The 27,581-nt window shown below is 42.3% G+C and overlaps 1 protein-coding gene across 3 annotated transcripts in view; it reads right to left on the bottom strand.

Annotated features, from left to right (window-relative positions):
* Window positions 1-264: 264 nt before the first annotated feature.
* The window catches only part of MET (MET proto-oncogene, receptor tyrosine kinase), a 93,935-nt gene continuing 66,618 nt past the window's right edge, over window positions 265-27,581 (bottom strand). The window contains exons 11-21 of one of the 3 annotated variants that reach the window (XM_067315041.1): window positions 26,676-26,894; window positions 15,392-15,538; window positions 13,134-13,290; window positions 12,210-12,350; window positions 9,727-9,957; window positions 7,232-7,312; window positions 6,432-6,613; window positions 4,715-4,824; window positions 1,651-1,816; window positions 616-752; window positions 265-478 (exon numbers count right to left, since the gene is read on the bottom strand). In XM_067315041.1, coding sequence (XP_067171142.1) covers window positions 268-478; window positions 616-752; window positions 1,651-1,816; window positions 4,715-4,824; window positions 6,432-6,613; window positions 7,232-7,312; window positions 9,727-9,957; window positions 12,210-12,350; window positions 13,134-13,290; window positions 15,392-15,538; window positions 26,676-26,894 — 1,782 coding nt within the window. In that variant the 3' untranslated portion in view covers window positions 265-267. The remainder of the gene's footprint in view (window positions 479-615; window positions 753-1,650; window positions 1,817-4,714; window positions 4,825-6,431; window positions 6,614-7,231; window positions 7,313-9,726; window positions 9,958-12,209; window positions 12,351-13,133; window positions 13,291-15,391; window positions 15,539-26,675; window positions 26,895-27,581) is intronic. The other 2 variants (XM_067315056.1, XM_067315049.1) reach the window with 2 other exon arrangements.

Raw genomic sequence — 27,581 nt, 5'->3', positions numbered from 1 at the left:
CCTGGATGGTAGCACACAAGGATTTCCATTTGGTAAAGTAATGCAGTTGTCCAAATAGTTGGAAATTACTGTTTTATAGTATGGTTTATAGAATCCAATAGACTTAAACAACACAATATCATGTCCTCGTACTAGTGCAACTTGGGCAACATAAACATGTACAACAGTGTTCTCACAAAGACTGGGCAGTGAAAAGCAGTGGACAAAATGTTTTGCTTTTTGTTCATACTACTAAGAATGGATTTTCCTCTATTTTAGACATACCCGTCATGTGTCTACATCCATGTCTGTGTTGTCTTGTGATGATAAAAGAGAAGGATAGGGAGCAATGCACTTCACGTTGACATAAGTAGCATTGACATGAACGTAGTGTTCCCCAACAAAAGTGGAGAAGATTGTTGATATTTTTGAAACAAGTTCAGAAAATGCTGGACGCATCTCAGGTTTTGGATGCCAGCACTTCAGCATGACTTCATACCTGCCATTCAAATAAAAGTGTACAATTATGAAATCATGTAAAAAAGGAAAAACAAACCTCCCTTCCCTCACAGTCTCACTTACTATAATATCAGAATCAGCAGCATTTGCAGAATGTTTTGCAAACTATTTACTTACAGTGGGTCAGGGCAGTATTCAGGTTGTAGTAGCCTTCTTCCTTGTAATAAGTAAACAGTTATATCAAAAGAATTTACATCAGGATAAGGTGGTGCCCCTCTTGTCATAAGTTCCCATAACAACACTCCAAAGGACCACTAGAAAACAAAGAAAAAAATAATAAATCATTGGGTTGGAGAGCTTTACATTCCACTTTTAGAATATGGTTTGACAGATTTAAGCATTCAAATGCATGGATTTTCTCTTTGAAAAGTTACTTTACTGCATTCAGTTTTCTTTTGAGTGGACTAATAAATGCTGTAGGGACTTGAGGAACCACTTAAATTAGAGCCAGAGAAACTCAACTAAGTAAAGGAAAGAAAAATAAAAGCCTATAGGCCTACTACTTAGCTGGTATAAATTGGCTGGCCTCTTTTGAGGTTAATGGAGCTCTGCCAATTTACATGAGCTGATGATCTGATTAACCCTGTGTAAATACATACTGAAGAAAATATACATGGTGAAAATTCTATGCATCACAAGCTAATTTGAATCTGGATTGAAAGGATGGCTAAAATACAAAGTGATCCAGCCAACTAATGACTTCAGTTTATAATTTTTTTCTTCATAAACAGCTGGGTAATATTTAGATTGCTGTAGGCAGTCAGTAAGTATTTATAAAGCAAATAAAGTCTTTTTGAGACCTATTAAATTTTAAGAGTATCAAAGTCAACCTGTTTTGTCAAACTTTCCAAAGCCCCTCCTATAGCAGGGTTCAGCTCCAACCTGGCTTCTTGGACTGTCCCTAGTTTCCCTTGGAGTGGAATTAAACTCCTAATTCTTTCCTGAGCAGTAACAGGTAATCAGGTCAACTTCTGTTGCTTTGTGAATGGGACAAATACCCTTTCTGGATATAAAAACAGTCTCTTATGTGAACTAAAGTTAGATTCAAACACAAGCTTTGGTTTGGAATTAGTCCATTCATCAAATGCTAGAAAGATGCCTTCGGCAATATGAGAGAAATTAACAGGTGATACAAATATGTTTGTACATTACCACATCTGACTTTGTTGTGAACTTCTGAGTTTGTAAACTTTCTAAAGCCATCCATTTCACTGGCAGTTTAGCTCCTGTTTTATTGTGCACACTGTAGTATTCTTTATCATAGACATCTCTAGCAAGACCAAAATCAGCAACCTTGACAGTGAATTTTTCATCCAACCTACAGAAATGACAAAAAGTATTATCTGTAGCTGAGCAGATGGGATTTACAATGATGGTGGCTTATAATGAGTGACTTGCATTTTTGAGACTATGACTTTGGAAGGCAGTACTTTATCTTGCATCTATTAACTAATGCCACAGTAAAAGAGAAAGCGCAGCAAAGTATATTTGAAACCCATTTAACACAGTGAATGAACTCAGGAAATTACTGATATTGTTTTGATAATACGGTTCAAATTACAGTTCTTTTAAAACAACAGCTCTGTAGAAAAAGATCTTTGCTAATAGCCTATACCTCTTGATACTGAGTGCTACATCATTACTTCCACAGCTGTTTCTTCTTCCTTATCCTTGAAAACCTCTCATTTTTATTTCCAAATCAAGATATCACTTTCCTATTTACTCTCAGTTTGGACAAGGAAGGACCCATCATTATCTCAATGATTGCCTGTAACTAATAACTTAGTCTCCTAACTAAGGATGTGTTGGGTGTCCATAGTGAAATGGGTGCTGGGAAAGGCTGGAAAGGTGTAAGAATTCAGATCTGGTTACAGCTCAAACATACCAGAAGGTCTCCCTAGCTTTGCTCTTCCTAAGCTTAGTGTTTGTACTAATAAGCAATATCACTGGCAGAAAATAGACAGAGCATGGGTCTTGGCATACTTAAGACTACCCTTCATTTTACTTGGAGACACAGCCTCAGCATATGTCTGTTTTGGGCTTATATACAGAATCACAGGATGGTTTAGGCTGGCAGGGACCTCTGGAGATCATCTTGTTCAACCTCTTGCTCAAAACAAGGTCAACAAGAGCAGGCTGCTCTGGGCCACGTCCAGCTTGGTTTTGAGTATCTCCAAGGATGGACAGTCCACAACCTCTCTGGCAACGTGTTCCAGTGTTTGATCATAGTAAAAATTTTTTTCTTATGTTTAAATGGAATTTCTTGTATTTCATGTGCCCATTGCCTCTTGTCCTGTCACTTGGCACCACTGAGAAGAGTCTGGCTCCGTCTTCCTTATTCCCCACATCAGATATTTATACACATTGATAAAATCCCTCTAGAGCTTTCTCTTCTCCAGGCTGAACAGGCCCAGCTCTCGCAGCCTCTCTACACAGGGCAGGTGCTCCAGGCCCCTAATCATCTTCGTGGCCCTTCGTTGCAGGTGCTCTGGTAGGGCCATGTCTCTCCTGCCCCGGGGAGCCCAACCCTGGGCCCAGCACTCCAGCTGTGGCCTCCCCAGTGCTGAGGAGAGGGGAAGGATCCCCTCCCGCGCCCCACTGGTGATACTGTTCCTGGTGCGGCCCAGGAGGTTGTTGGCTGCCTTTGCTGCAAGGGCACGTTGCTGGCTCATGTTCAACTTGTTGTCCACCAGGATCCCCAGGTCCTTCTCTGCAAAGCCGCTTTCCAGTTGGTTGGCTCCCAGCCTGTACTGGTGCATGGGGTTGTTTGTCCCCAGGTGCAGGACTTGGCCTTTCCCTTTGTTAAACTTCATGATATTTCTGTCTGCCTGTTTCTCCAACCTGTTGAAGTTCCTCTGAATGATGGTGCAACCATTTGGTTCATTTACCAATTTAATAACTAAGCTAATATTAATGAAGGGAATAGGAGGGAAATTTGATGGGTCAACAGGAAGCAGTTTATCCCATAGCAGCTTCCTGCATCTCTTTCAGGATAATGGAATAGAGTCATGGGGGGCTGCCTCCGTATTCTGGTTTCCTTTCTGATGGACATCATTGCTGTGGCAGGAGTTGTGGTTCTGTGTGCTGGACTGCGCATGGCCACTGGGGAGCGTGTGCCTTCAACCCTACACCTTCTTCTCACACGGCAGCAGCTATCCAGGCTCCGCAGTGCTAGGCCATATAGAAGTACAAAAGCAGCTGTTCAGTTGCTAAGGCGATGTAAGATCTCCCAATAGCTGGTCCCCTCTCCTCCAAAGAAAAGATGGTAGGCCAGATGGAAGTATCTTGTGGTCACTGCTTGGACTTGGGTTAGATGAGCCAGGACTCTTACCTAGTAACCCAATTCCTTTGTTCTTAGGAAACCTGAAAATTATGTTGCTTGTCCCTTTTTTCCTCCCTTAAAAAAACAGCAGGTGCAAGGGAATGTTTTTTTCAGAGGCTGTGTAACCGCACAAGTGTGCACACTTTGAAAAAGAAAATGCAGACAAAATTTCTAGTATCACAGGTGAATAACCTTTTTGCAGACAGAGTTCCAAATTATCACATGCTAAAAATAAGCTCTAACATTTAATACTGGATCTCGTTAATTCACAACATCATAGATGATGAATCAGCACAGCAGTATCAGCAACTACTGTGTCAGTAAGCCTGTGTGTGAACTGGACTGTCTGGCCACCCAGAAGCTAGTCAGATTCTTTGCATACTCTTAATTTTTAATGTTAACTTTTGTGTAGAATTGAGCCAAACTAAGCTCCTATTCATGTAATGAAAGATTACTGTCAGGTCCTGTTATTTGTTTGTGTTCTCATTTTTCTCACACAGTTCCACTGTGTTCCTCTCCCCACTGCTAGGTGCGGCAGCCGAGACATGCAGCTTCTGAAGAGGTTGGGTGGAAGCACAGCAAGTTGAGACAACGGCAATTTAACTTCCCTTAGGAGATTTCTTTTAAATTCTCTAACCAATGATTTTGAGAGCCTACACTTTCACCTCATCTGTTCTTACTTCCCACACTTACAAAAGCTTATGTGTAAGAAGTGTGCCTTTAGCAAGCTGAGTAGCTCATCAGTATGCAACACAAACATCAGTGTAATTGCTGAACAATGTAAAAACCTATTTTGACTGAAAAAGAGAACCCCGGAAGCTTACATTTACCTCAGTTTACTGTCTTACACAGACAAATGTGAATGTGTGGCTGGAATTAGATTTGTGTACTTACATACAGTTTCTTGCTGCCAGGTCTCTATGGACAAACTTTTTGCTTGCAAGGTATTTCATCCCTTTTGCGACTTGAAGGCCAAATCCAATTAAATCTTTTACAGTTGGGTTCTGTAAAATATAAATGTTTGTAATACTTATAGTGATACAGTGAATGCAGAAGGACAAATAGTAGACTGTCATTTTTTGCTGTGATTTTCAGCTTTTGACCCACCTGTCTTGCCACCAGAATGATCAAGACAGGCCAGTGCTCATAATAAAACTGGCATAAGTTTAGGTCAAGTTCTTACCTCCAGTGAGGAAACACACTTTGAGAAACCAATAAAACTAATAGACTCCAGAATGGTGGAGTTTGCAACATAACCAGCATGACCTAGGCTGAGAGGTGGAAGAGTATGTTTGATTCTCATCATCATCACAGCTGATATGCAAAATTCACATTTGCGAATTTAGAGTAATGGGATTTAAGTCAATAGAAGGTGCTAACTATGTAGTTGGAGCTCATCAGCTGGAAATGACCAAGAAAGAAAGAAGTCTTATTTGAAGCAAAATGAGTCTAAGCTATCATCAGTATGATGCCACGGAAAAGACAAATGAGACCTTAGCAGTTACCAGGAGGAAGATTTTCTGCAGAGGTTGGTAAATGTTTTGAAGGCCTTCAAGGCACTGGTGAGAACTTACTGAAAATCTTAAATATAAACCTGTAACTCTTTTATCCAGCAGCATGACCTGTTATGTAATAGTAAGCTCCCACAGATTTTTGTGTTGTTGACATTGCTCCATATCATTTTTTTCTGTGAAACAATACTGTTCAACTGGGGTTATTATTCTATTTATTTGAGGAAAGCCCATGGGCACTTGTCACAGACAAGGTCTTTGGTACTTGTGGAATGGAACAAACAGAAAAGGGAAGCGGTCCCTTCCTCAGAAAGCTTAACTCCTCCAACAATTTGTCAGAATTCATGCATAGCTTTTGTTTCTACTTTACTGCTACTGTTGAGTGCCATAGAGATAGGGGCCAAATCCCAGTGACTCACAAGTCCCTTTATCACAGCACTGCAAAATGGGTGAAAGTCTATATTATAAAATGGGCTTAGGCAACTACCTGAGGCAAGACTTGTGGTCTCATACTGGGGAGAAGCAGTGAGGCACTTTTGAGAAATCTGTAGTCTTTTAATGAAAACTGGGAAAATCACTGATAAGAGAGTACTCATAATTTGTACAGCAATAGCTGTTTTTCTTTGTTAAGATAATAAGAAAAATATTGATAGTAACAGGAGTTGTAACAGTATTTATCTGGACATGAAGATATCTTATCTAGGCGATGTACTGAGATAGAAGAGCAGATGGTGATGACTGGCACAGCTGCACTGGAGTCAACAGAGAGATGCCAGTTTATACCAGCAGATGGTTGGGCCCCTTGACTTAAATCTAATAAACACATTTGTTTATAAAGAGGCTTATGGATGGGAAATGAGAAATACTTATTGCTGATAATTTCTGGGAAACATTCTAGAAAGGAATTTGGAGGGGGAAGGGAAGGAGCGGCAGCACTGTGGTCTGGCTCAGTGCTGACCTCGCAAGTGCCCAAGGTTAAGGTAGAGTAAGAGCAACAAGTTATACATGTAATGTAATTATGAGAGTTTATAACCTGTGGTGTTGGAACAGGGAGTGGCTAGACTTACATCACCATCTGGTAGACCTCACTATGTACTTACATGTGTCTCATTCCTAATGAAGTTTCGAAGATCGCCATGTTTCATGTATGGAAGGATGACTAAGGGGGATCCTTCACTGGGCAAGCAGATTCCCAGGAGCGACAGGACATTGGGATGAGTGAAATCTTTCATGATTATTCCTTCTTTCAGAAACTGAGCTACTTCTTCCAGGTCTGTAATCCCTGAGAAATCCAATAATAAAATGAACTAAAATTAAAAAAAAATCAAACTACAGTTCATTTCTTTACAGTGAATCATAGCATAGCAGACCTGGTACTGATAAACTACAAACATACTCCCCACCTCCCAGATTACAACTAGGGTATGTGCATAGATTTTCTTACAGTGACCAAATACACTGTTTGTTAGTAATGTTAATTCCATCTCTCCTTTTCTTAGTATTAATGATTTAGAATTGAAAAGCAAAACTTGAGTAAAGCCTTGAATAAATTCTGGTATAGTATGTTACTGCTTTTGCAGCAGCTTTGCCTGCTGTTTAGCAATTCAACTTACAAAAATAAATCTTAAATAGTCGGTAGAATAGGAAATGACGCCACCTTTCCCTCATTTTCTTCTATCTCTTTCTTTGTAGAGAGAAGACATAGGCATTTCATTTGATGAAAAAATATATACCAATGCCTCATGGTAATCTAAAGTCATTGGAGTTGCTCCAGAGATAAATCTGATCCAGCTGCAACTATGAATTTGTGTTTATGAAAGTACACTTCACTGTAATTAATTAGGCACCCTGGTTATCTTTGGAGTTATGGTAATGTCTCACTATTAAACATGTAACTCACTATTCAGTGACTTCACAGCACAATGAATTTTCCTGCCATCGTTATCCAGCAATGTCCCATGGTACACACACCCAAAATGTCCTGTGTAGAAAATGAGCAGGATTAACTTTAATGAGTAAAATTAGCTTTCTGGTATTTTCCACTGTGTAACAATTATGCTTTAACAAAGTGATCACACTCCATTTCTGTCCAATTCCCAACACTTGCAAGTATACTTTATAACTAACACATAAAAGCAGAATTACATAAAACAATCATTACATAAAAAGAAAACTTTATTTGCAGCATAACTGATATTTCCTGACCTAGATAGAGAGCATAAATAATGACAAGGCTGGCGCCACAACTGCTTCATATTCTTATAATGACTATGCACACAAAAAACATATCAGCGCCTTCCCACCATACTCTCCTGTTGGATATATGTCACAGGAGGGCACAGGAAGGCCCAAAGGAGCAGTTAGAAGGAACTGACTGTGACCACTGGACTGGTGGTTCCCAAGCCTCTGCTACGTGGTCCTCAGAACTGCACAGCCTTTAGGTGTCTTCAGTTGAACGCTGTACAAGGAGGTCACTGTGGACTTATGGTCTTCCTTGCTGTGCCATGGAAGTGTTGAGTGTTAAAAGTGACGAGTTGGTCATAACAGTTTGGGAATTGCTGCTGCTGATCACAGATTGACCACATCACTAGGAGGCAGTGTGTGGTTTCAGTGAGTCTATGGTCTCTACTATGGCCTAGTTTCTAGTGGGAATTATCACTAAAAATGATGAGCACAACTTGCCTCCTTGCTGATAGTCTAAGCAGTGAAATAAACTGTCAAGGACACAGGAATCTTTACTGATCCTGTGCTTTCCTGTCAAGGAAATGGGGTAGTTTGCAGAGTGGGGAAACCCCATATTAGAGCTTACCTTGACCTGCTTGGGAATAACAGAGAAGTTTGAGCTCCAGGCATAGGCATTAAATTATCCAGATCAAATTATTTACATATAATGTTGTTTTCCTTCACAAATGCACCATTTACTGGGCACTTTTTTAATATTAATATTTGCAGTTAGAAAGCAAAATAATTTTGTCAAGTATGAGCTCAGCAGAGAGAACAAGACTATTTCAATAATTCTACTTAAGTTCCAGTCATAAGTGCTGGTCAGAGCCCAGTTGGCTTTGATTTTGGCTTGGGGTAAAATTAACACAATGTTTGTTTTATAAAAGCAGCTAAAATCCCTTCAGACCACAGATCGTTTGGAATCTGGGCACAAATCCTAAAGCTTGGATTGGGTGTGTCTGAAATATTTTTGATTTTGGCTCATTTCTAGCTTCTAGAAGAAAATTAAAAAAGGTTAATTGTATTGGTGTCATTCTTCATATTTTTCAACATTTAAAAATGGGAATTGCTTGGCCTTTTCTGAAACAAGAAAGAAAAGAAAAAGGCCCACCCTTGCTTTGGGGATGATGAAGTGTAATACATGGACGGGAAACACTGACTGTTTATTTGATTTGTGGCTATTTTCCTGTAGAAGAGACATTAGGAATATCATTTATAGCCAATTTTTTATCAGTTTTCTGATACTCAACAGGAGACCTCTTCTGTGTGATCTGCAGAAGTACTGAAAATCCACAGATTCCACTTCAGTTACTGATAGGTTCTTATAGCTTTTAGAAAATGCCACTGACTGAAATACTGATTTGGGCTGTGAGAGAGGGAGGGAACCTGCTGAAGAAGAGGTAAAGGAATAAGGATGACAGGAAAAGGTCAGGAAAACAGGGGACTTGCTATACCAGGGACAAAAGTAAAGGGAAGAGAATTGGCAGTTACACAGAGCTATTCCTGAGCTGGAGAGAGGAACCAGAGGGACCAGAGAGCTTGTGTTATGAAGAAGCAAGCAGTGAAGGAAATTCCTGACCTAGGAGTGGGGGAAAGCGGCACAGAAGAAACATGAAGAGGAAAAATGGGCATGTGCGTTTCACTGCCCCACGTTGACTTTTACTGAGTGCAGCTGGTGACTGCAGGAGGTTTCAATGTCATGTGGCAATCCTCCCAGCTCTCATGCATAGAGTTTAAGATCACCAGGTCTCCGCCTCAGCATCCTCTGCCATGAGGGCTTGCACCTCAGGCTCCTGCGATACTCTGCTGCAGTCTCCCTGCTGCTCCCTGGCCTCCTGGGGCGGCAGCCCCAGCTGCCCTCTCCTGTGACCCACATGGCTATGAAATGGGAGTGAGACAGCTGAGGGGGACCAGCAAGTCTCTTGGTTCAAAGGAGCCCTGATAAATGGCAGACTCCTTCCCCTCTCTGCTGTTGTCTCCAACACAGCCCTTCATCTGACTTAGAAGGCCACACGCCCTTTACTCTCCCCTTGATTTGGTGGAGGGGATGCAGTGTTGAAAGAGGTAAAAAGCTTGAGAAACCTGCATATAACCACCATATTTGGACTGTTTTATAATGAACAGCTGTGCAAAAAGAACACCAGTTTGCTGGGTAAGAGTCCCGCTACCCACCTCGTCCTATTACTTCGCTGAAGTGCACAATCAGGCTGTCAGCACCGATAACCACATGCTGGACTTCCTTGACCAGGTCTGGATTTAAGGCACTGATATCAATGTGGACATTAGTTTGGAGCAGTGGACTGGCTAAATCTGAGTCCCCACTGGACAGAATTGGGGAGAGGTCAGAATGAGGATACTGCGCCGGTCTGCACGAGCCATTCTGAGACATGCTTGGAAACTGGTCTGCAAGACGAACAGAAACTGTTATAATCCTTTCAGACTTCTCCTTGGAAAACAGAGAGCTTTATTTTATTGGTGAGCAAGGGTTTGAGTTTATCAGTTTGGAAGTGGCTTGGCTTTGCAGAAGTTGCAGTCACAAAGGGAAAATGAAAATATGCATTGCTAATCTGCCAAACTCCAGGAAAACCATGTCACTAGAAACTTATGCTAGTATCAGTGCTGATTTTATGGAAGCAAGTGGCAAAACTTCTGCTTTTCTGAGGGGATGGAATGAGGCCTTGATGCTTCTTGCCAAGTGTAGTTTATGGGATTTCTAGTGATTAGTAGTATCAAGAGTAAAATGGAAAATGACAGCAATATGAGAGGAGGAAGTAGTGAACAATTAAAAATACGGAACTTTTATTATTGTCAGGTTCTAATTTGGTAGGGAACCTTACATTTCATGAAGGTTTCCAAACTGCTGGTGACTAGCTATATTTATCCAATGGTAAATATTCAACCAGGGAAATGCCTAGAGGTGATTCATATCCTGTAACTGCTGAAGATAATACAGTTGGTGCAAAACATGAAAATAAAATGAGCCAGCTAATTTAAAATAGCAGAAATTAAAATGTTTCTGTGAAGCAAGGAGTATTTATCTGAGAAAATTATTTTTGTCAACAACATATTGTTTAGGTATTTTAAATTGCTTTCATTTAAAAGCTTTTTCTAATATTTTGTGTGATAGAATTAAGGAGCTAAATTATTATTACAACAATTTTAATCTAGAATCATTCCAGTGGAGTCAATGAGCAGAATTTTGCCCAGGGACAAAAAAAGGGAGGAGGGGAAATTTAACAACAAAAATTATCAGATATTTTATCAGAGAGTTGTTGCACAGACATGCTTTCTATATTTATGTATAAAACATGGGAAGTTTTCATATAACGTTATTGTTATTGCTCCAGGTGCTGAGCAAAACTCAGTGCTGCTCTATTTAGAAGCAAAAATACAAACTCTTCCATTTACAAAGCCATATTTATGTTACCAAAAGCAAATATCTATTTAATAAGCATGGTAAAATACTCTAGCCAGGGTTGCCAAACAATTTTTATAGCTGCTACATGTAAGCCTGCATGTTTTCTAATGTTCCTATCATTTTATTCTTTTACAGTAATTAAACTGAATATTCATACAGGGATATTTAATGAATGAATCTACTTCTCTGGTGCATTCTCTGCTGTGCTTTGGCAGTGCACGGTAGCCTCAGGATCACTGGAGATTTACCCTCCACCAAGGATTTTTGCATAATTTTGTCTCTGTTGCAACTCCTCAATCACTTTCCCTTCTAATCGCTGTCACAGGCTTCCCTTTTCCATTGGGAATCCTTCAATCAAGAAACATCCTGTGCAAGCTGACTGCTGCAATTAAAGAATCATAAAGTAAACTGGGAACTGGCCTGATTTGAGTGGTTTCTGTTAAGCTGCATACAGCAGCATCTGAAATAGTACAGACTATACCTATACCAAGACTAAGAAAAATGGTGTTATAAGGCATAAAAATGTATTTAGCATAAAAGTATTCTTCCCTCATGCTCAAAGACCTGAAAGTGAAACAGTGTGTTTTCTGAGCCCGGCCTCCGAGGACACATGAACCTCAACCGAACTGTGACAGTTTTCACAGCCCCCCTAGTTTAATTTTTTAAATTAACATTTCTGGGACATACAACATGCCACTTTCCTGGGTTTATAGGAGATACATGAACAGAGAAAAAGAGTATCTGTTTACAGAACTCCATTTCCCATGTAGGGCTGACAGAACGGATTTATAATGACTATATATGAAGTCACAGAGACACACCAAACCTGGAGCCACTTGATGTCATCCTTAAAATCACTTGCAGGCTGGATTTGCCCATAGTATGGACCTCATGATAACACAAAATGCTGGTATCCAGCAGCTCCTAATTAAGTGTGGAGAATAGTAATTTTTACAGATATACTTTCTGTGAGTTTTTACAGTGATAATACTAATAATATTTTATTATATTCCTCCCCCTGCACAACAAAACTAAAATCCTTTGCCCCTTAATATTGGGGAGCATCTGTGAAGCTCAGTTCTGTCAGCACATGAATGTCCTGAACAATGGATACACAGATAGACCAGATAAAAAATTGAAATTAAGATTTTAGTCGAAATAGCTACCATCTGAAAACAGCTGAAAAGCAGAATGCTTAAAAAGGCATCATCTGCGCAGATTCATAAAAGATACTAACCTTCTAGAAAAGTTGATCTGTAGTCTACAGATTCACTTGAAACCATTTCTGTTGTTGGACTTACACTCCTGGCACTCACCAGCCTGTCCAGATGAGGAGTGTGTACTCTGCCATCATAGCGCACTAGATCACTTCCCAGATCTGAACAGGGACGAGAAAGAAATATTGGGGAACCCTCCTGTGGGTTTAAGTTAGGCTTTCCTGCTCTGCCGGGGAAAGGCTCAGGGAACTACTAAGACAGACATGCGCAAGAGCTGAGCTTTAGCAATTTGAGCAGCACGAGACTTGCTGTAACTCATGTTAAAGCCCTATCCATAGCTCCTGGGCTATGGCTATGCTGGAAGATACAAGAGAGCTTCGAAGCTTCTGGAGCTGGGTTGATGACCTGACCATGATACTACATCATAAAAGACCTAGTTTTATGCTAGTTCCCTTCCTTCTCCCCCCTTGCTTGGTGCATGGTTACAACGGAAAGGAAACCCAGACACGGGGCCAGAGGGAGCATGCTCCAGTTTGGGTGAATAGGAGACCGGGGCACCACAGGGCTCTGCATCTTGCACAGTCCAGATACAGCCCAAAGGACTGTGAGGCAACCGGATGAAGCTGAAGTACGCTTCGTTCTAGGTTTATCATTTACTCATCCCTTCTTCCAAGGCTGATTGGGAAAGAAAAGTTATTAAGTTTCTGTAATAGCTCAGAGCTCCTCGTACATCTTTCTCATTTAGGCACACTGTGGCCCTTCACCCAACTCAGGCAGCAGCCAGAGACTGAAATGCAACTAAAAACTGGACCAGATTGTGAAACTTCTGCTGAGAGGTTACAGAAGGGCGTTGCATGGAATTTTAGCACAGCATAAATTGCTATAAGTTTTTAAAATATAGTCTATAACAACTGAATTATTTGACAGAATTGACTATGATGGACCTTTAATTTGCTTCTTCTTCCTCCTCCAGAGGAAAACCACCAAACAGATCAAAATTAAAAATGATGTTGAAACGACTCCAACAATCAGTCCAGTGAAATTCTGATCTTGCCGGATCAGCACTTTTCCAATAACCGTTGACAAAACTTCTTGCTTCCACTGAAAAAATAAAGAAAAAATAGATATTGTGAAGGTTTTAAAAGGCAAGTCAGAGTTACACTATTAGCACTAAAGTATGAGCTGGAAATGTACCATGTGAATTAAATCTTGATTTCAAGATGCTCCACTGAGAGAAGAAACTTGGAGTGGAGCAATGACTATATTACTGTATGTGAAATCAGATCTACCTTCGTATGGTTCATTATGTGCTTTCAAGAGCTCTGGTAGTGACACAGCTACACAGATGCTACACTACACACACAGCACATAATTCGCACACAAAAACAGGGTCCCACTGCTACCAGATGCTAATTCAAAAAAGTCATGCTTTTACTCAAATGGTGCAAGCAAATATGTGGGGCTATGAATAAAGGGCTGAGGCTTAGGTTAAAAAAATAGCCTAAATGTCTTTAATATGTGTCCTTTTGGCATAAATACGCTGTAACGTCAAACTCCCTTTCTGTTGACAGTGTGCCTGCATTTTAGTTCCCAAGGTCACGTGATCCTGTCCCTTGCCAGTTGCTAGCTTGTCAACAGTTTAAAGAAACAAAACATAACACCCCCCCCACCCACAAATCAACACCGAAACAAACACCAAGCAGCTAATGGGGAAAAACTCTTCTGGGTCACATGGCCCCGGCTCAGTCAGCTGGAATGCTTTTGGCCATCTTTTCTCTTCCTTCTGTGGAATTCATTCCTTTGGGTACTGTAATGATGGATTTGCCCATCAAAAGAGCAAATTTTCTTCCTCGCTGGGCAGACTGCAATTTCTGAGACTCCTTGCCAGTAAACAAGCAGAAACCTTGTTTAACCCCTTTATGCTGTATTCTCTCCTGCCATATGAAATACATTCACAATACATACACACATTAGAGGTTAAGGAAATATCACATAGTAGAGCTGAGTCAATAAAGTTCCAGTCCCAGCTGCATATGTAAAAATATGAATAGGTATAGAATCTAACACATGCACAAATATTATATGAAACTATGCATTTGCAGATTTGGGAAACAGATTTGCCAAAAGGAGATGTACAGAACTATGTCTAATTTTATAGCTATACATCCAAGAAATGGAATTTGTACTTCTTATAGTAAATTAATACTATTTTACATAAATTAATAAAATAATATTTGCTGTATGAATAAAGTTAATTAGTTATTATTATTTCCTTAGACTGCAGCAGCACATAGGAATGCCATTCATGGCCCAGAGTCCTACTGAGGTGAGTGTCATAAAGACATAGAACAAAAAGATGGTCCTTGCTCCAAAGAGCTTACGATCTGAATGAAAATCATAATATAGACTTTGATCCTACTCATACTTAGATGACTGGCAAAATTTCCAATGTTTCCAATGACTCAGAGTCTGTAATCAGCAAACTTAGTTTAAATGTAAAAAAACCCCAAACACTCAACCCTCTGTGGTTTTCCATACTTATGTGTTAAAAGATGTAAAGATTTTGAAAGACTTCTGTCATATTTTATGAATCAGTTAGTCAAAATTGTCTACCATTTAAATCTACAATAGCATTCTGAATGACTCTACTGAAACCACATTTAGAACAATAGAGATTAAAACTCAAACATTTGTCCTAAGCATCTGATCTCAAAAGAAAAAAAAAGAAACTAAATTATAGAAAGTGGAGGATTGGAAAGGATTGGAACCTACTGTCCTCAGCACATATTTTTGCCTGAAAAAGGAATTGTGAACTCAAAGTAAAGCTACGTCAGTCCTTATAGTTCACATTCTTCCCCATATGTTGCCTCTTGTCTTTGGATTAAGAATTATCTTTTTATTTCTGTGCTTAGTTTAGGCCCTACTTTGTGCTTAAGGCTCCAAAAAGTCTCCATACAGACAGGTAACAACAACAACAACAACAACAACAACAACAACAACAACAACAACAACAACAACAACAACAACGTTTCTTCTTCAATAATCAATATTATTTTGAATATCAATCCCAAACGAACAGGGATAGAGATATCCCTGTAAACATAGGCTTAGGCTTATATTTAAGGTTTGTAGGTTCCATAGTGACACTGGGATTGATACTAAAAATCACATTAATATCACAAGTGCACAGTAGCCACCTCACCTCTATATTTAGCTCACTGTTGGATTTCAGCAGATCGCTTGGAACCGTACATAGAATTGATTCTGACTGCAAGAGGAGGTTTTCACAGCTTTTATTTCCAACTTTTAGCACCTCTCCTTTAACAGCTTCTGAATCAATATAATTTCCCTTGGAAAAAAAAAAATCAATTTTATATTACATAGCCATCTCATAAAAGTTAAGGAGAAGCCCTTTTATTACCTTGGAAAATATTATCTTAATGGAAAAACAGTTGTGAAATAAAACAAGAAATAATACAAGATTATGTTGCCCTGTCAATATGCATATATTAGGTTTATTCTTTTAAATGGAAGTTTTACAGAAAGGACAGAGGGGGTTATAACGTTTAAGGATAAAGTCTGCTGTCACTAACACTCATACAGCCCATAAACACTTCTAAAAAGGTAGATGTCCGAGGAATAAATTCTGTTGGTTCTGTTTAAATTTTTGCATAATTTGCATGAGAAAGGAAGCATTATATGACCCTGTTGTTTATACAAAACTGGCATTATGTTATCCACAAAATACAGGCATCTCAAACATTTTGTTTTGCAAGTGTTTGTGGTGGAGGGAGTGAAGCTTTCAAAAGAGAACAAGTGAATTGTAATCATAAAAATGGACAAATCTGTTAAACGGAATCACGTTCTACAGATCAAAGAGGAACAAGCCCTCATAAAGATGACAGCATTAAAAGTGCACTACTTAGAAAATCTGCCTTCACATTGCAGACTTGGATGAAATATTATTCCTACTGGTACTGTGTTAGTAGTGTCCAAAGGCCAAGTTCAGGATCATTTGTGCTAGGGACTGCATCAGTATTTTAGGAGCTACAGTTCTGCCCTGAGGATTGTACAGTCCAGTAAAAGACAAGATGAAAGAACAGACATATTAAGCAGGAGGGAAAAGAAAGAAGGGAGGATGGTGTGCGTGTGTGTGTAACAGTACTGCAATCTCCTTATGTGGGCTGGATCTGGGAGTTTTCCATGAGAAGGGAGGACAGAAGAACACACAATGCCTGACACTGCAGTGAGGCCTTGTGTGCTGAAAAGAAAACAAGAATCCCATTTTGAAGGGAAAAAAGTTACTTTGGAATACATTTTAGGTTTGCTGCAGAATCAAAATGAGCCCTGGGAAAATTTTCATAAAAACATGGGAGAGTCAGTTTAATGTCCTATTCTAACCCTAGCAAACCTGCATCCCAGGGGAGTGCTTTTTAATCACTGGCCAACAAAGTCCACGTTACTCTCTCTGTTCTCTCTTCTTGGAGCCATTCTGTTTGATATTAAGTAAATAGTCAATGGGCCAGAGAGCATGTGAGTGACTTACTATTGCTTATTAGTACGAGGATCTGCTGGAAATTGTGAGACACTCATGTTCAAATCTTTCCTTTGAAGCATGTATCTCCAAAGGCTTGAATTTGGATCTCCCATCTCCAAGATAAATATGTTGTCCAGGAGACTGTGGGTGAATGCCTTCCTCCTTCTTCTACACCAAATCTTAGAAATTTTTTTCTACCAAACTGATGCTTCCCCAAAGGAAAAAAAAAATATCATTCTAGCATTGCCTAAGCTGGTCCTTAACCAGTTATAGTGAGGATCACAATTTTTAGTTATTACCACTAATATATTACATATATTAAGATGTAATATTAATATTACATATTTTCAAAACTCTTTCAGTGAGGTCTTCTAAGAATAGAATTTATCTCTGGTTTTAAGAACAGGTGGAAATTGACTACTATGAGAATCGGGAAACAATATTTCCTCCTTTTAAATATGTATTACCTTCTACTTCCTGAGAAGTGTCCCTCGCATGCAAGCTGGAGTACCTAGTTACTAGTCGGAGTAGCTTTCACAAAGCAATCTGATAGACCAGCTGCCTCACAACTATAGAGAGATCAGAGTAATTTGGGTCTAGGAGAGAGTCTAGGAGCAATAGAAAGAAACCAAAGTAAAGAATGGAAAGTCTGAAATTGGTGTTGGAAGAATTTCTGAGATGCCTAAACAGAGTAGATATTAACCTGGGAAGAATGAGGCAGCTATAGAGCTTCCAGTTTAGTTTGCTCAGAGCTGTTAGGGTTTCTGTATGGCACTGTCTGGGACCAGATGCTAAGGTAAACATATTTTCTTATGTGATGTAGAAAAGATGAAAAATAGAGTCATCTATAAATAGACAAGAAGGGTTTCTTAGGATTATTTTATAAGGAATGTGTTTTACCAGTTTAGCAATAGACTAGGTGATTTATTAAGTCTTGTCTTTTAGTTTTGGGACAGATATATCATAGTACAGTGAAGATCCAAATGTGACTGTGTGACATGGAATAATTTATTTCTCTAGTCAAAGGATTTATATTTATAAATATATTTAAGACAACTAGAGGCTCATTCCTAGGCCTCTTCTTGAAGAATGTACAGAAATTTAGTACTGGTTTGGTGTATGAGTACAACCACTGATCAGACAAAGCCTCTATAAGTGGTGCAGCTGGGTCTCAGCTTAGGCAATGACTGGAAACAGAGTCCACGAAAGCATAAGAAGGGTAGGACACTGGTGGTAGGGCACCACTGACAGTCTGTTATCTTTGCAATGTAGAGGACTGCTCCTCAGAAGAAAAAGAAAAAAGACATAACAGGAGTAAAGTAATGACCTTCTTGCCGACATCTGTCTCACTCTCAGAAGGAAGCTGCTGGAAGAGCTGCTGCATCTTCTCAGAGAGTGTAGCAGCCAGCCTGGCGCACAGTCCCGAAAACTCAGAGATGCTGCTTCACTTCAAAGGGCCGCCCTGCACCAAGAGGGCATTGAAGGGCATTTTCAAGAGCCTCCAAAGTCATGGTCAGAGTAGAGTTAAGACAAGTACCCTCACTGCAAATACAGACCGCCAAGTGATTCTGATAGGGGTAATCCTGTCTCTGAAGCATGTCATCACTTGTCATATTTAAGAACAGACTGCTTTCTTGGCCTAAGCTGCAGTGAAAGTTCTCAATTATGTGAAGTGGTCAGACTGAGGCTCTAAAGGAAAAACGACTTGTCCATGAATTTCTCTGTGAATATCCCAGACAGTAGCAGGTACCACAGTGGCACTGGCAGGAAGATTGAACATCTGTTGCCAGGTGTGTATATTGTGGATATAATATTTCAGTCTTCTGAGTATAGATGAATTCAACAAAGAACCTAGTCCTATGGACAAACTATCCATTTCTTCTGCGGTTTGGGAGTATTATGGGCAGACTGAGGTTAGAGGCTACTTCTTTTTCCCCAGCTAGGATGGGAAAATCTAGGACAGCCTCTCGGCCATTAGCATGCCAGTTTACAGGTACCGGTCATGGGCTCCTAAGGGAGGCAGTGAATAATTATGTTCTCTTGAGCAGACTGCGTTCTTAGGTTGTCCCCAACTGTGAAACACCAGAATTTCTCCTACCCTGAGTGCTTCCAAAGTTGGCAGGAGATGGGAGCACTTTTGAAATGGTGTCTTTGTGGTGTTGGAGCAGGAAAGTGCACCAAGTCACTCTGCTGTGACCCTTCTGACTGGGGTATGGTGGGCACTGAGAGACTTCAAAGAGTCACAAACTTGGCAAAGGAAGACAGTGATGATGTGGGACCTTGAGAGATTCAATAGTGTGGAAGACTACAAGGATGTCACTGAAGACAAGAGAGACTGGCATTCCTGGCACACAGTGCCCTGACTGTGTTTTAGATAGAAGACTTAATATTTTTTTGTGTGTAACATTTTCTTATAAAAACATGTTGTGGTCATCAGGCAAAACCAAACAGAACCTTTCAATCAGTACCCACTGTCATTTGATGAAAGCCAAATATGTCACACTAGATTAGTTTGATTGAAAAACTTGTGATAAAAGCTTCCTCCACCCCTCTGAAACTAATTAAGAAAAAGATAAAAGAACTTTGGTTTGGGAGAACAGTTTGTTCACTGAAGCAAGTTGCCATTTAATTTCATGCTGGTCTTGCTTAATTACTGCACAGAATATGACCATGAGGCATGTAAACTTGTGTGCATATGTTTTTGAATGGGGCCAGGTAAAAGTGTTGCCAATATGGCTTGTAATGATCTTTTGGCTCCTGAATAAAATTTCTGAAAGTCGCCTCACTGTTTTGATAGAAGCATCCACTATAACTAATTCTATTTAGAAGAAAATGTTAAATTGGTGCTTGTTAATGCTTTGTTCCAAGAGACCAGCTTTCACTAATGTCATTCTCCAGTTGGTTGCCAGGAAATAATCAGGGCATTAGGCTTAGGTAGACATCTACCATGGGTGCCATGACTACAGGTGACACCAAAGCTACAAAGTTATTACTTTGGTCAGTCTTCAGTGGGACAGTCCTCAGCTAGACTTTGTCATCTGAATAGCTTCCTCCCAGCTTTGCCGTTTCACATAAATACATGGCACTAGGGACTTCTCCTTAATGGAGAATAAAAAGTTTAAGAGTAAAAGAAAGAAGACAGTGAACAGAAAGCACCTAATTTTTAACCTCAGTCCCTGGGAAGGTTATGGAGGAAGTCCTCATGGAAGCCATTTCCAAGCACATGAAAGACAAGAAGGTGATTGGGAACAGCCAGCACAGGTTTCCTAAGGGCAAATTTTGCCCGAGCAGCGTGATTGCCTTCTACAATGAGATGACTGGCTCTGTAGATGAGGGGAGAGCAGTGGACAACGTTTACCTTAATTTTAGCAAGGCTTGCAATGCAGTCTGTCCTAGCATCTTTGTAGACAAATTGGGAAGATATGGACCAGATGGGTGGACTGTAATGTAGCTGAAAAAATGGCTAGACCATCAGCTCAAGGGGTAGAAGTCTAAGAAGTGGCATTCCTCAAGGTCTGATACTGGAACCACTACTGTTTAAAATCTTCATCAACAACCTGGATGATGGGACAGAATGCACTGTCATCAGATTTTCAGACGATGTCAAATTTGGGGAAATGACTGATATACTGGAGGGCAGGACTGCTGTTCACTGGGACCATGAGAAGCTGGTGGAGAGGGCCAGCAGCCTCATAAATTCAACAAAGACAAAGGCAAAGTCCTGCACTTGGGATAGAACAACCCCATGCACCAGCACAGGCTGGGGACAGCAGGGTAGAAAATAGCTCTGCAGGAAAGGACTTGGGGGTCATAGTGGACTACAAGGTGAAATGAGGCAGCAGTGTGCCCTTATGAGCTCAGCTAACAGAGGCAGCGAACAGACGCAGCAGTTTGTGCAGCAGTTCGTGCAGAAGGGCGCATGAAGGTACCTTTGTTTCTGATCCCTGTGGTGTACGCTTCCTCAAGTATGGTCATGACACGCCACAGAGCACATTCCCCAGTGGCTGTTGGAGTTGCTGTGTCAGAGGCTTGGACCCAGACTGACCCTCTGACAGTAGATGCAGCTCTACAGGTCTCAGGCTGCAGGGAGTGCTTGGGGCCTCTCCGGGAGGCCTGGGCTGGCAGCCAGCTCTCCTGCAGGAGGTGTGCTGCTGTTGACGAGTTGTGTCGTCAGGTAAGGGAGTTACGGGAGGAGGTCAGTAGGCTGTGCAGCATCCGAGAAGCAGAACAAGAGATAGACAGGGTATTCTCGGAGACTGTGCAGCTTTGGGAGTCCCAACCCCCCGCAGCAGTGGAGTTGCCGGAGGGCTCTGTGCCGTGTGAAACGGTACATCATAACACCGTAGAAGAAGGCTGGAAACTGGTCACTGCTCGTGGGAGGAGAAAGGCTCCTACTCCTCCCGAAGACTTGCACCTGAAGAACAGGTTTAGTGCCCTCCAGGATGGGGAGGAGCTGGGCATGGCTGCAAGGGAAGTACCTGGGACAACAGACCCTGTGCCCTGCCGGAACGCCCAGAAGAAGTGGCGGGTGATTGTTGTGGGGGACTCCCTGCTGCAAGGGACGGAGGCATCTATCTGCTGACCTGACCTCATGTCTAGAGAGGTTTGTGGCCTGCCAGGGGCTCGTGTGAGAGACATCATGGAAAGACTGCCAAGGCTTGTCCACTCATCAGACTATTACCCTCTGCTGCTCTTCCACGTGGGCGCTAATGACACCAAGGGCAAACTGGAGACCATCAAGCAGGACTTCAGAGCTCTGGGGATGGTGGTCAAGGGTCTGGGAGCCCAGGTCATCTTCTCCTCAATCCTGCCAGTGAGGGGGATGGAGGACAGGAGGAGGAGACGGACTTTCCAAGTTAATGACTGGCTGCGCCGCTGGTGTTGGCAACAGGGTTTTGGTTTCTACGACCATGGGACCCTGTTTGAAGATCGACAACTGCTGGGGAGAGATGGGATCCACCTCACTAAGCAAGGCACACATGTCTTTGCCAACAGGTTGGCCAACCTGGTAAGGAGGGCTTTAAACTAGGAAAGACGGGGGAAGGGGAGAGTTATAGTGCCAGGGTAGCTGGCAAAAGACAGCTCAAGTCAGGACGCCTCCAGCAGGTGAACGCAGCCAGGGAAGTGCGCATGGGATGTGGCTATGGAGGATCCTCTTGCATCCCTCCTGGGAAACCTGCATGCTCGATCACCTCCCTGAAATGCCTGTACACCAATGCACGCAGCATGGGGAATAAACAGGAAGAACTAGAGATCTGTGTGCGGTTGCAGGGCCATGATCTTATTGCCATTACAGAGACATGGTGGGATAGCTCGCATGACTGGAGTGCTGTCATGGATGGCTACGTGCTTTTTAGGAAAGACAGGCCAGGTAAGCGAGGTGGTGGAGTTGCTCTTTATGTGAGAGAGCACCTGGAATGTATTGAGCTCTGCCTAGGGGTGGATGAAGAGCGAGTCGAGAGCTTATGGGTAAGGATCAAAGGGCAGGCTAGCATGGGTGACACTGTTGTGGGTGTTTACTACAGGCCACCTGATCAGGAAGAGGAAGTCGATGAGGCCTTCTACAGACAGCTGGAAGTAGCCTCACGATCCCAGGCCCTGGTTCTCGTGGGGGACTTCAACCACCCCGATATCTGCTGGAAAGACAACACAGCTAGGCACAAACAGTCCTGGAGGTTCCTGCAGAGCATTGGTGACAACTTCTTGACACAGGTGGTGGAGGAGCCAACAAGGAGAGGTGTGCTGCTGGACCTCGTACTAACAAACAAAGAAGGACTGGTGGAAGATGTGAAGGCTGGGGGCAGCCTTGGCTGCAGTGACCATGAGATGGTGGAGTTCAGGATCCTGCGAGGAGGAGGCAGGGCACTAAGTGGGATTGCAACCCTGGACTTCAGGAGAGCAAACTTTGGCCTCTTCAGGGACATACTTGGAGGAATCGCATGGGTTAGGGCCCTAGAAGGAAGGGGTGTTCAAGAGAGCTGGTTAATATTCAAACATCGCTTCCTCCAGGCTCAAGAGCGATGCGTCCCTATGAGTAGGAAGTTCTCCAAAGGAGGCAGGAGACCTGCATGGATGAGCAAGGAGCTCCTGGCAAAACTCAAGCAGAAGAAGCAAGTATACAGAAAGTGGAAAGGGGGACAGGCCACTTGGGAGGAATATAGGAACGTTGTCCGAGTATGCAGGGATGCAACGAGGAAGGCTAAGGCCCGTTTGGAATTAAATCTGGCAAGAGATGTCAAGGACAACAAGAAGGGCTTCTTCAAATACATCAGTAGCAAGAGGAAGACTAGGGAAAATGGGGGCCCTTTGCTGAATGGGGTGGCTGCCCTGGTGACGAAGGATGCAGAGAAGGCAGAGTTACTGAATGCCTTCTTTGCCTCAGTCTTTACTGCTCAGGCCAGCCCTCAGGAACCCCAGACCCTGGAGGCAAGAGAGAAAGTCTGGAGAAAGGAAGACTTTCCCTTGGTGGAGGAGGATCGGGTTAGAGATCATTTAAGCAAACTTGACACCCACAAATCCATGGGCCCCGATGGGATGCACCCACGAGTGCTGAGGGAGCTGATGGATGTCATTGCTAGGCCACTCTCCATCATCTTTGAAAGGTCAGGGAGAACAGGAGAGGTGCCTGAAGACTGGAAGAAAGCCAGCGTCACCCCAGTCTTCAAAAAGGGCAAGAAGGAGGACCAGGGAACTACAGGCCAGCCAGCCTCACCTCCATCCCTGGAAAGGTGATGGGGCAGCTCATCGTGGAGGCCATCTCCAAGCACGTGGAGGAAAAGAAGGTGCTCAGGAGTAGTCAGCATGGCTTCACCAAGGGGAAATCATGCTTAACCAATCTGATAGCCTTCTAGGATGGAATGACTGACTGGGTAGATGAGGGGAGAGCAGTGGATGTTGTCTACCTTGACTTCAGCAAGGCTTTTGACACTGTCTCCCAGAACAACCTCATAGACAAGCTCATGAGTGGACAGTGAGGTGGACTGAGAACTGGCTGAATGGCAGAGCTCAGAGAGTTGTGATCAGCGGCGCAGAGTCTAGTTGGAGGCCTGTAGCTAGCGGTGTCCCCCAGGGGTCAGTACTGGGTCCAGTCTTGTTCAACTTCTTCATCAATGACCTGGATGAAGGGACAGAGTGCACCCTCAGCAAGTCGGCCGACGATACAAAACTGGGAGGAGCGGCCGATACACCAGAGGGCTGTGCTGCCATTCAGAGGGACCTGGACAGGCTGGAGAGGTGGGCGGAGAGGAACCTCATGAAGTTCAACAAAGGCAAGTGCAGGGTCCTGCACCTAGGCAGGAATAACCCCCTGCACCAGTACAGGTTGGGGGTTGACCTGCTGGAAAGCAGCTCTGAGGAGAAGGACCTGGGAGTGCTGGTGGACACCAAGTTAAGCATGAGGCAGCAATGTGCCCTTGTGGCCAAGAAGGCCAATGGTATCCTGGGGTGCATCAGGAAGAGTGTTGCCAGCAGGTCGAGGGAGGTGATCCTCCCCCTCTCCTCAGCCCTGGTGAGGCCCCATCTGGAGTACTGCGTCCAGTTCTGGGCTCCCCAGTACAAGAGGGATGTGGCACTACTGGAGCAAGTCCAGCGAAGGGCTACAAAGACGATTAGGGGACTGGAGCATCTCTCTTATGAGGAAAGGCTGAGAGAGCTGGGCCTGTTTAGCCTGGAGAAGGGAAGGCTGAGAGGAAATCTTATCAACGTGTACAAGTATCTGAAGGGAGGGTGTCAAGAGGATGGGACCAGACTCTTTTCAGTGGTGCCCAGCGACAGGACGCAAGGCAACGGGCACAAACTGAAACACAGACACTTCCATCTGAACATGAGGAAAAACTTTTTCACTGTGAGGGTGACAGAGCACTGGAACAGGTTGTGGAGTCTCCTTCTCTGGAGATATTCCAAACCCACCTGGACGCAATCCTGTGCAATGTGTTCTAGGTGAGCCTGCTTGAGCAGGGGGGTTGGACTAGATGATCTCCAGAGGTCCCTTCCAACCTCAACCATTCTGTGATTCTGTGTGATTCTGTGATGTGGTGATGAAGGCCAACCACATGCATGAGCAACAGCATATCCAGCAGATTGAAGGAGGTGATTATTCTCCTCTGCTCAGCACTTGTGAGGCCAAATCTGGAGTATTGTGTCAAGTTTTGGGGTCCTCAGTACAAGTGAGATGCTGACAAACTGGAAAATGTACAGCAGAGGCCCACTGAGATGGGTCGGGACTGGAGCACATGATGTATAAGGATAGGCTAGGGGAGCTGAATTTGTTCAAGCTGTGAAATCTTCGTCCTTGGAGATTTTCAAAACTCATCCAGACAAGGCCATAAGCAGCTTGACCTAACTTCTAAATTAGCCCTGCTTTGAGTGAGGGGGTTAGACTACAATGACCTCCAGAAGCCCCCTCCAACCCATGATTCTTCTCAGATTAGTCTTCCTTCTTTCTGACAGGTTGATATGCAAGACCTGGAAAACAGTGGAAAACCACTGTTGTCACTGCACAGAGATACCAAGCCATACAGAAACTATGTACAGAGGTTCCCTGCTCTCCATTGGCTTGCACACCTGAACTCTTTCTAGCATTTCTCCACAATTAAACAGGAGGTTTGCTCTACTTTGAGGAAGGGGTGATTGTGCGACCAGGAGATTCAAGTAGGAAAAAAAAATCAGACTGATTATTCTTTGGAATTTGCCAAAAACATTCGTGGAAACAGTTCAATTTTCAGGGATTTTGACTGAAAGCCTGAAAGCATGACTGACAGAGGCTCTGAGGGAATCCTGTCTGATTTCCTGCTAGCCTCAGGAGTTGGCCCACTGGACCATCTTGGAGTTAAAGACCTCAGGACTTCCAGATTTCATCGCTCTCTTAGGGTAAAAGACTTTTGGCTTACAGGTCTGTATGGAGCAGCAGTAAGGAGATGACCTCAGCATTAAGGCTGATTTTCTTCTGTAAAGGTTTTTTTTTTATATATTATACTCTATAGAAATTATAAACATTCTGTATAAATTACATACACATAATAAATTGTCATAAATATTCATTATAAATTATTAATACTTGTATTTATACTTTTTCTATTCTATACTCTAAACCAAAGCAGCACCAAATTTCAGAAAATCATTCTCTTTTGCAAAATGGATTTACCTTTCTTTGCAGCACTCTTTCTTACACAAAATAGACTGTGCCTGCGAAGGCCCCCAGTTCCTGCAAGATGTTTCTCTGTGCTGTGTAGGTTATTCTCAGTGCTCTTTTAATGAGCACTCAGCATCAGCTTTGCATTTTTCACGGATCCATAAGTTTTTAGGCTACAGTGGTCACCGATCCTCTTGAGTGACTTTGTGCACAAACCAGAATTTCACCCTGCTCTAGAGAGCCAAAGCCACTAGGCCACTTTCTAAAGGCAATTCCACTTCTTGCATGCAAAAGGACACAAAACCATATGACAGAGATGGGGGATTCACATGCAGACTACGTATTTCTGATTCTAAGCTGTTGGCCATGTTTAATCCTAAACTGGTGAAGCAACTTGTAGCAGTTAGATAATAGCTGGCGCAGCGCAGTCCCCACATTCGCTGGTGAGAGAAGGAGGAAGCTCCTCTTCAGTCCCAGCTGATGCCAACAGCTGCCCTGGTATATCTTCGATTTCAGCTCTTCATCTTTAAGTCATGACAACTGTGGCCTCAGAAGAACACGTTATTGAACACAGTGCTCTCAATCTCTCTTTCTGCCTTTGTTACCTTGGGGTCTATTTTATATGTCTTCACTCTTTCATCAAAATGTCTGTTCCAGCCTACACTTAAGTGTTTGACTGTTGATGTGTGCTTCACAGCCTATTTGCTAAGGTAGCTTTCAGTGCATTTATGAATACTTCTATTTCTGTTTAACTGATGTAGATTAGAGTAGATTAAATGAAAAATGAATGATTTAAAAATATATTTCAACATTTCTTACCTTAATTTCCAGAACATTTTGGTTGCCTCTTGAGATGAACACTGGCTTTTCAAAATGCTTAAATACAGGATTATTTACGTAATCAAAATCGAAGTACAAGGAGCTTACACCATCAAAAATAAAGAACACTTTGGTTACAAAGGGTGGATGGAGATTGAAGGCTTTCAGTGAAGGAGTTGTACAGCAGATTATCTCTGAGCTAGAGCGGTGGCTACATGCCTGTAAGAAAGAAAGAGGCAATTTGAGTAAGTACACGCATGGGAAGTAACTGACGAATATAGCTGTTCTTTAACAATACACACATTTTGAAAAAATAAACAGCAGAGGTCTTGTTCTTCTTTAACCAAAGCAAATCCTGATCAGTGCTACACAACGTTTATTTAGAGCTGGGAGAAAAGTGTAAAAACTTCATGCAATGGTGTTTGCACTCTTGTTGAGGAAATGTTCTCGTAAACAAGCTTCCTGGCCTGATTGTTCACAGCAGCTTTAAAGTAAATATTTTGCAGATAATTAATGGAAAATGATTTCCAAAGCCAAGGACCATCAGGATGCTATCCTTTGGCAGGACTGTACTGTGACACAAAGCAGCCATAATTCAGCTTATCCAGCCTATGTCAGAGCGACTGCCACATGCATTTCTCTTCCTCTCATACTACCAAAGCAATAGCAAGAGACCAAAAGACAAGTGAAAACTAGGGCTAATGAATCTGACTAAAAATAGAGGAAAACAAACAGAGTAAAACACCATTTACCCACAACATAGCTAAGCCAGTATGTTTCCAGAAATGGAATATGGAATCTACAGGAAAAACAACACCTTGAAGCCAAAACCATTATGGGACTCTGGGCCATGAAAGCTCAGCGAAGTGTGTTTTCTTTTTGAAAACATACATGTAAGTCCCAGAT

This window comes from Apteryx mantelli, chromosome 1, assembly GCF_036417845.1.
Source record: "Apteryx mantelli isolate bAptMan1 chromosome 1, bAptMan1.hap1, whole genome shotgun sequence".
Lineage (NCBI taxonomy): Eukaryota > Metazoa > Chordata > Aves > Apterygiformes > Apterygidae > Apteryx > Apteryx mantelli.
This window is presented reverse-complemented; position numbering and strand designations above follow the sequence as displayed.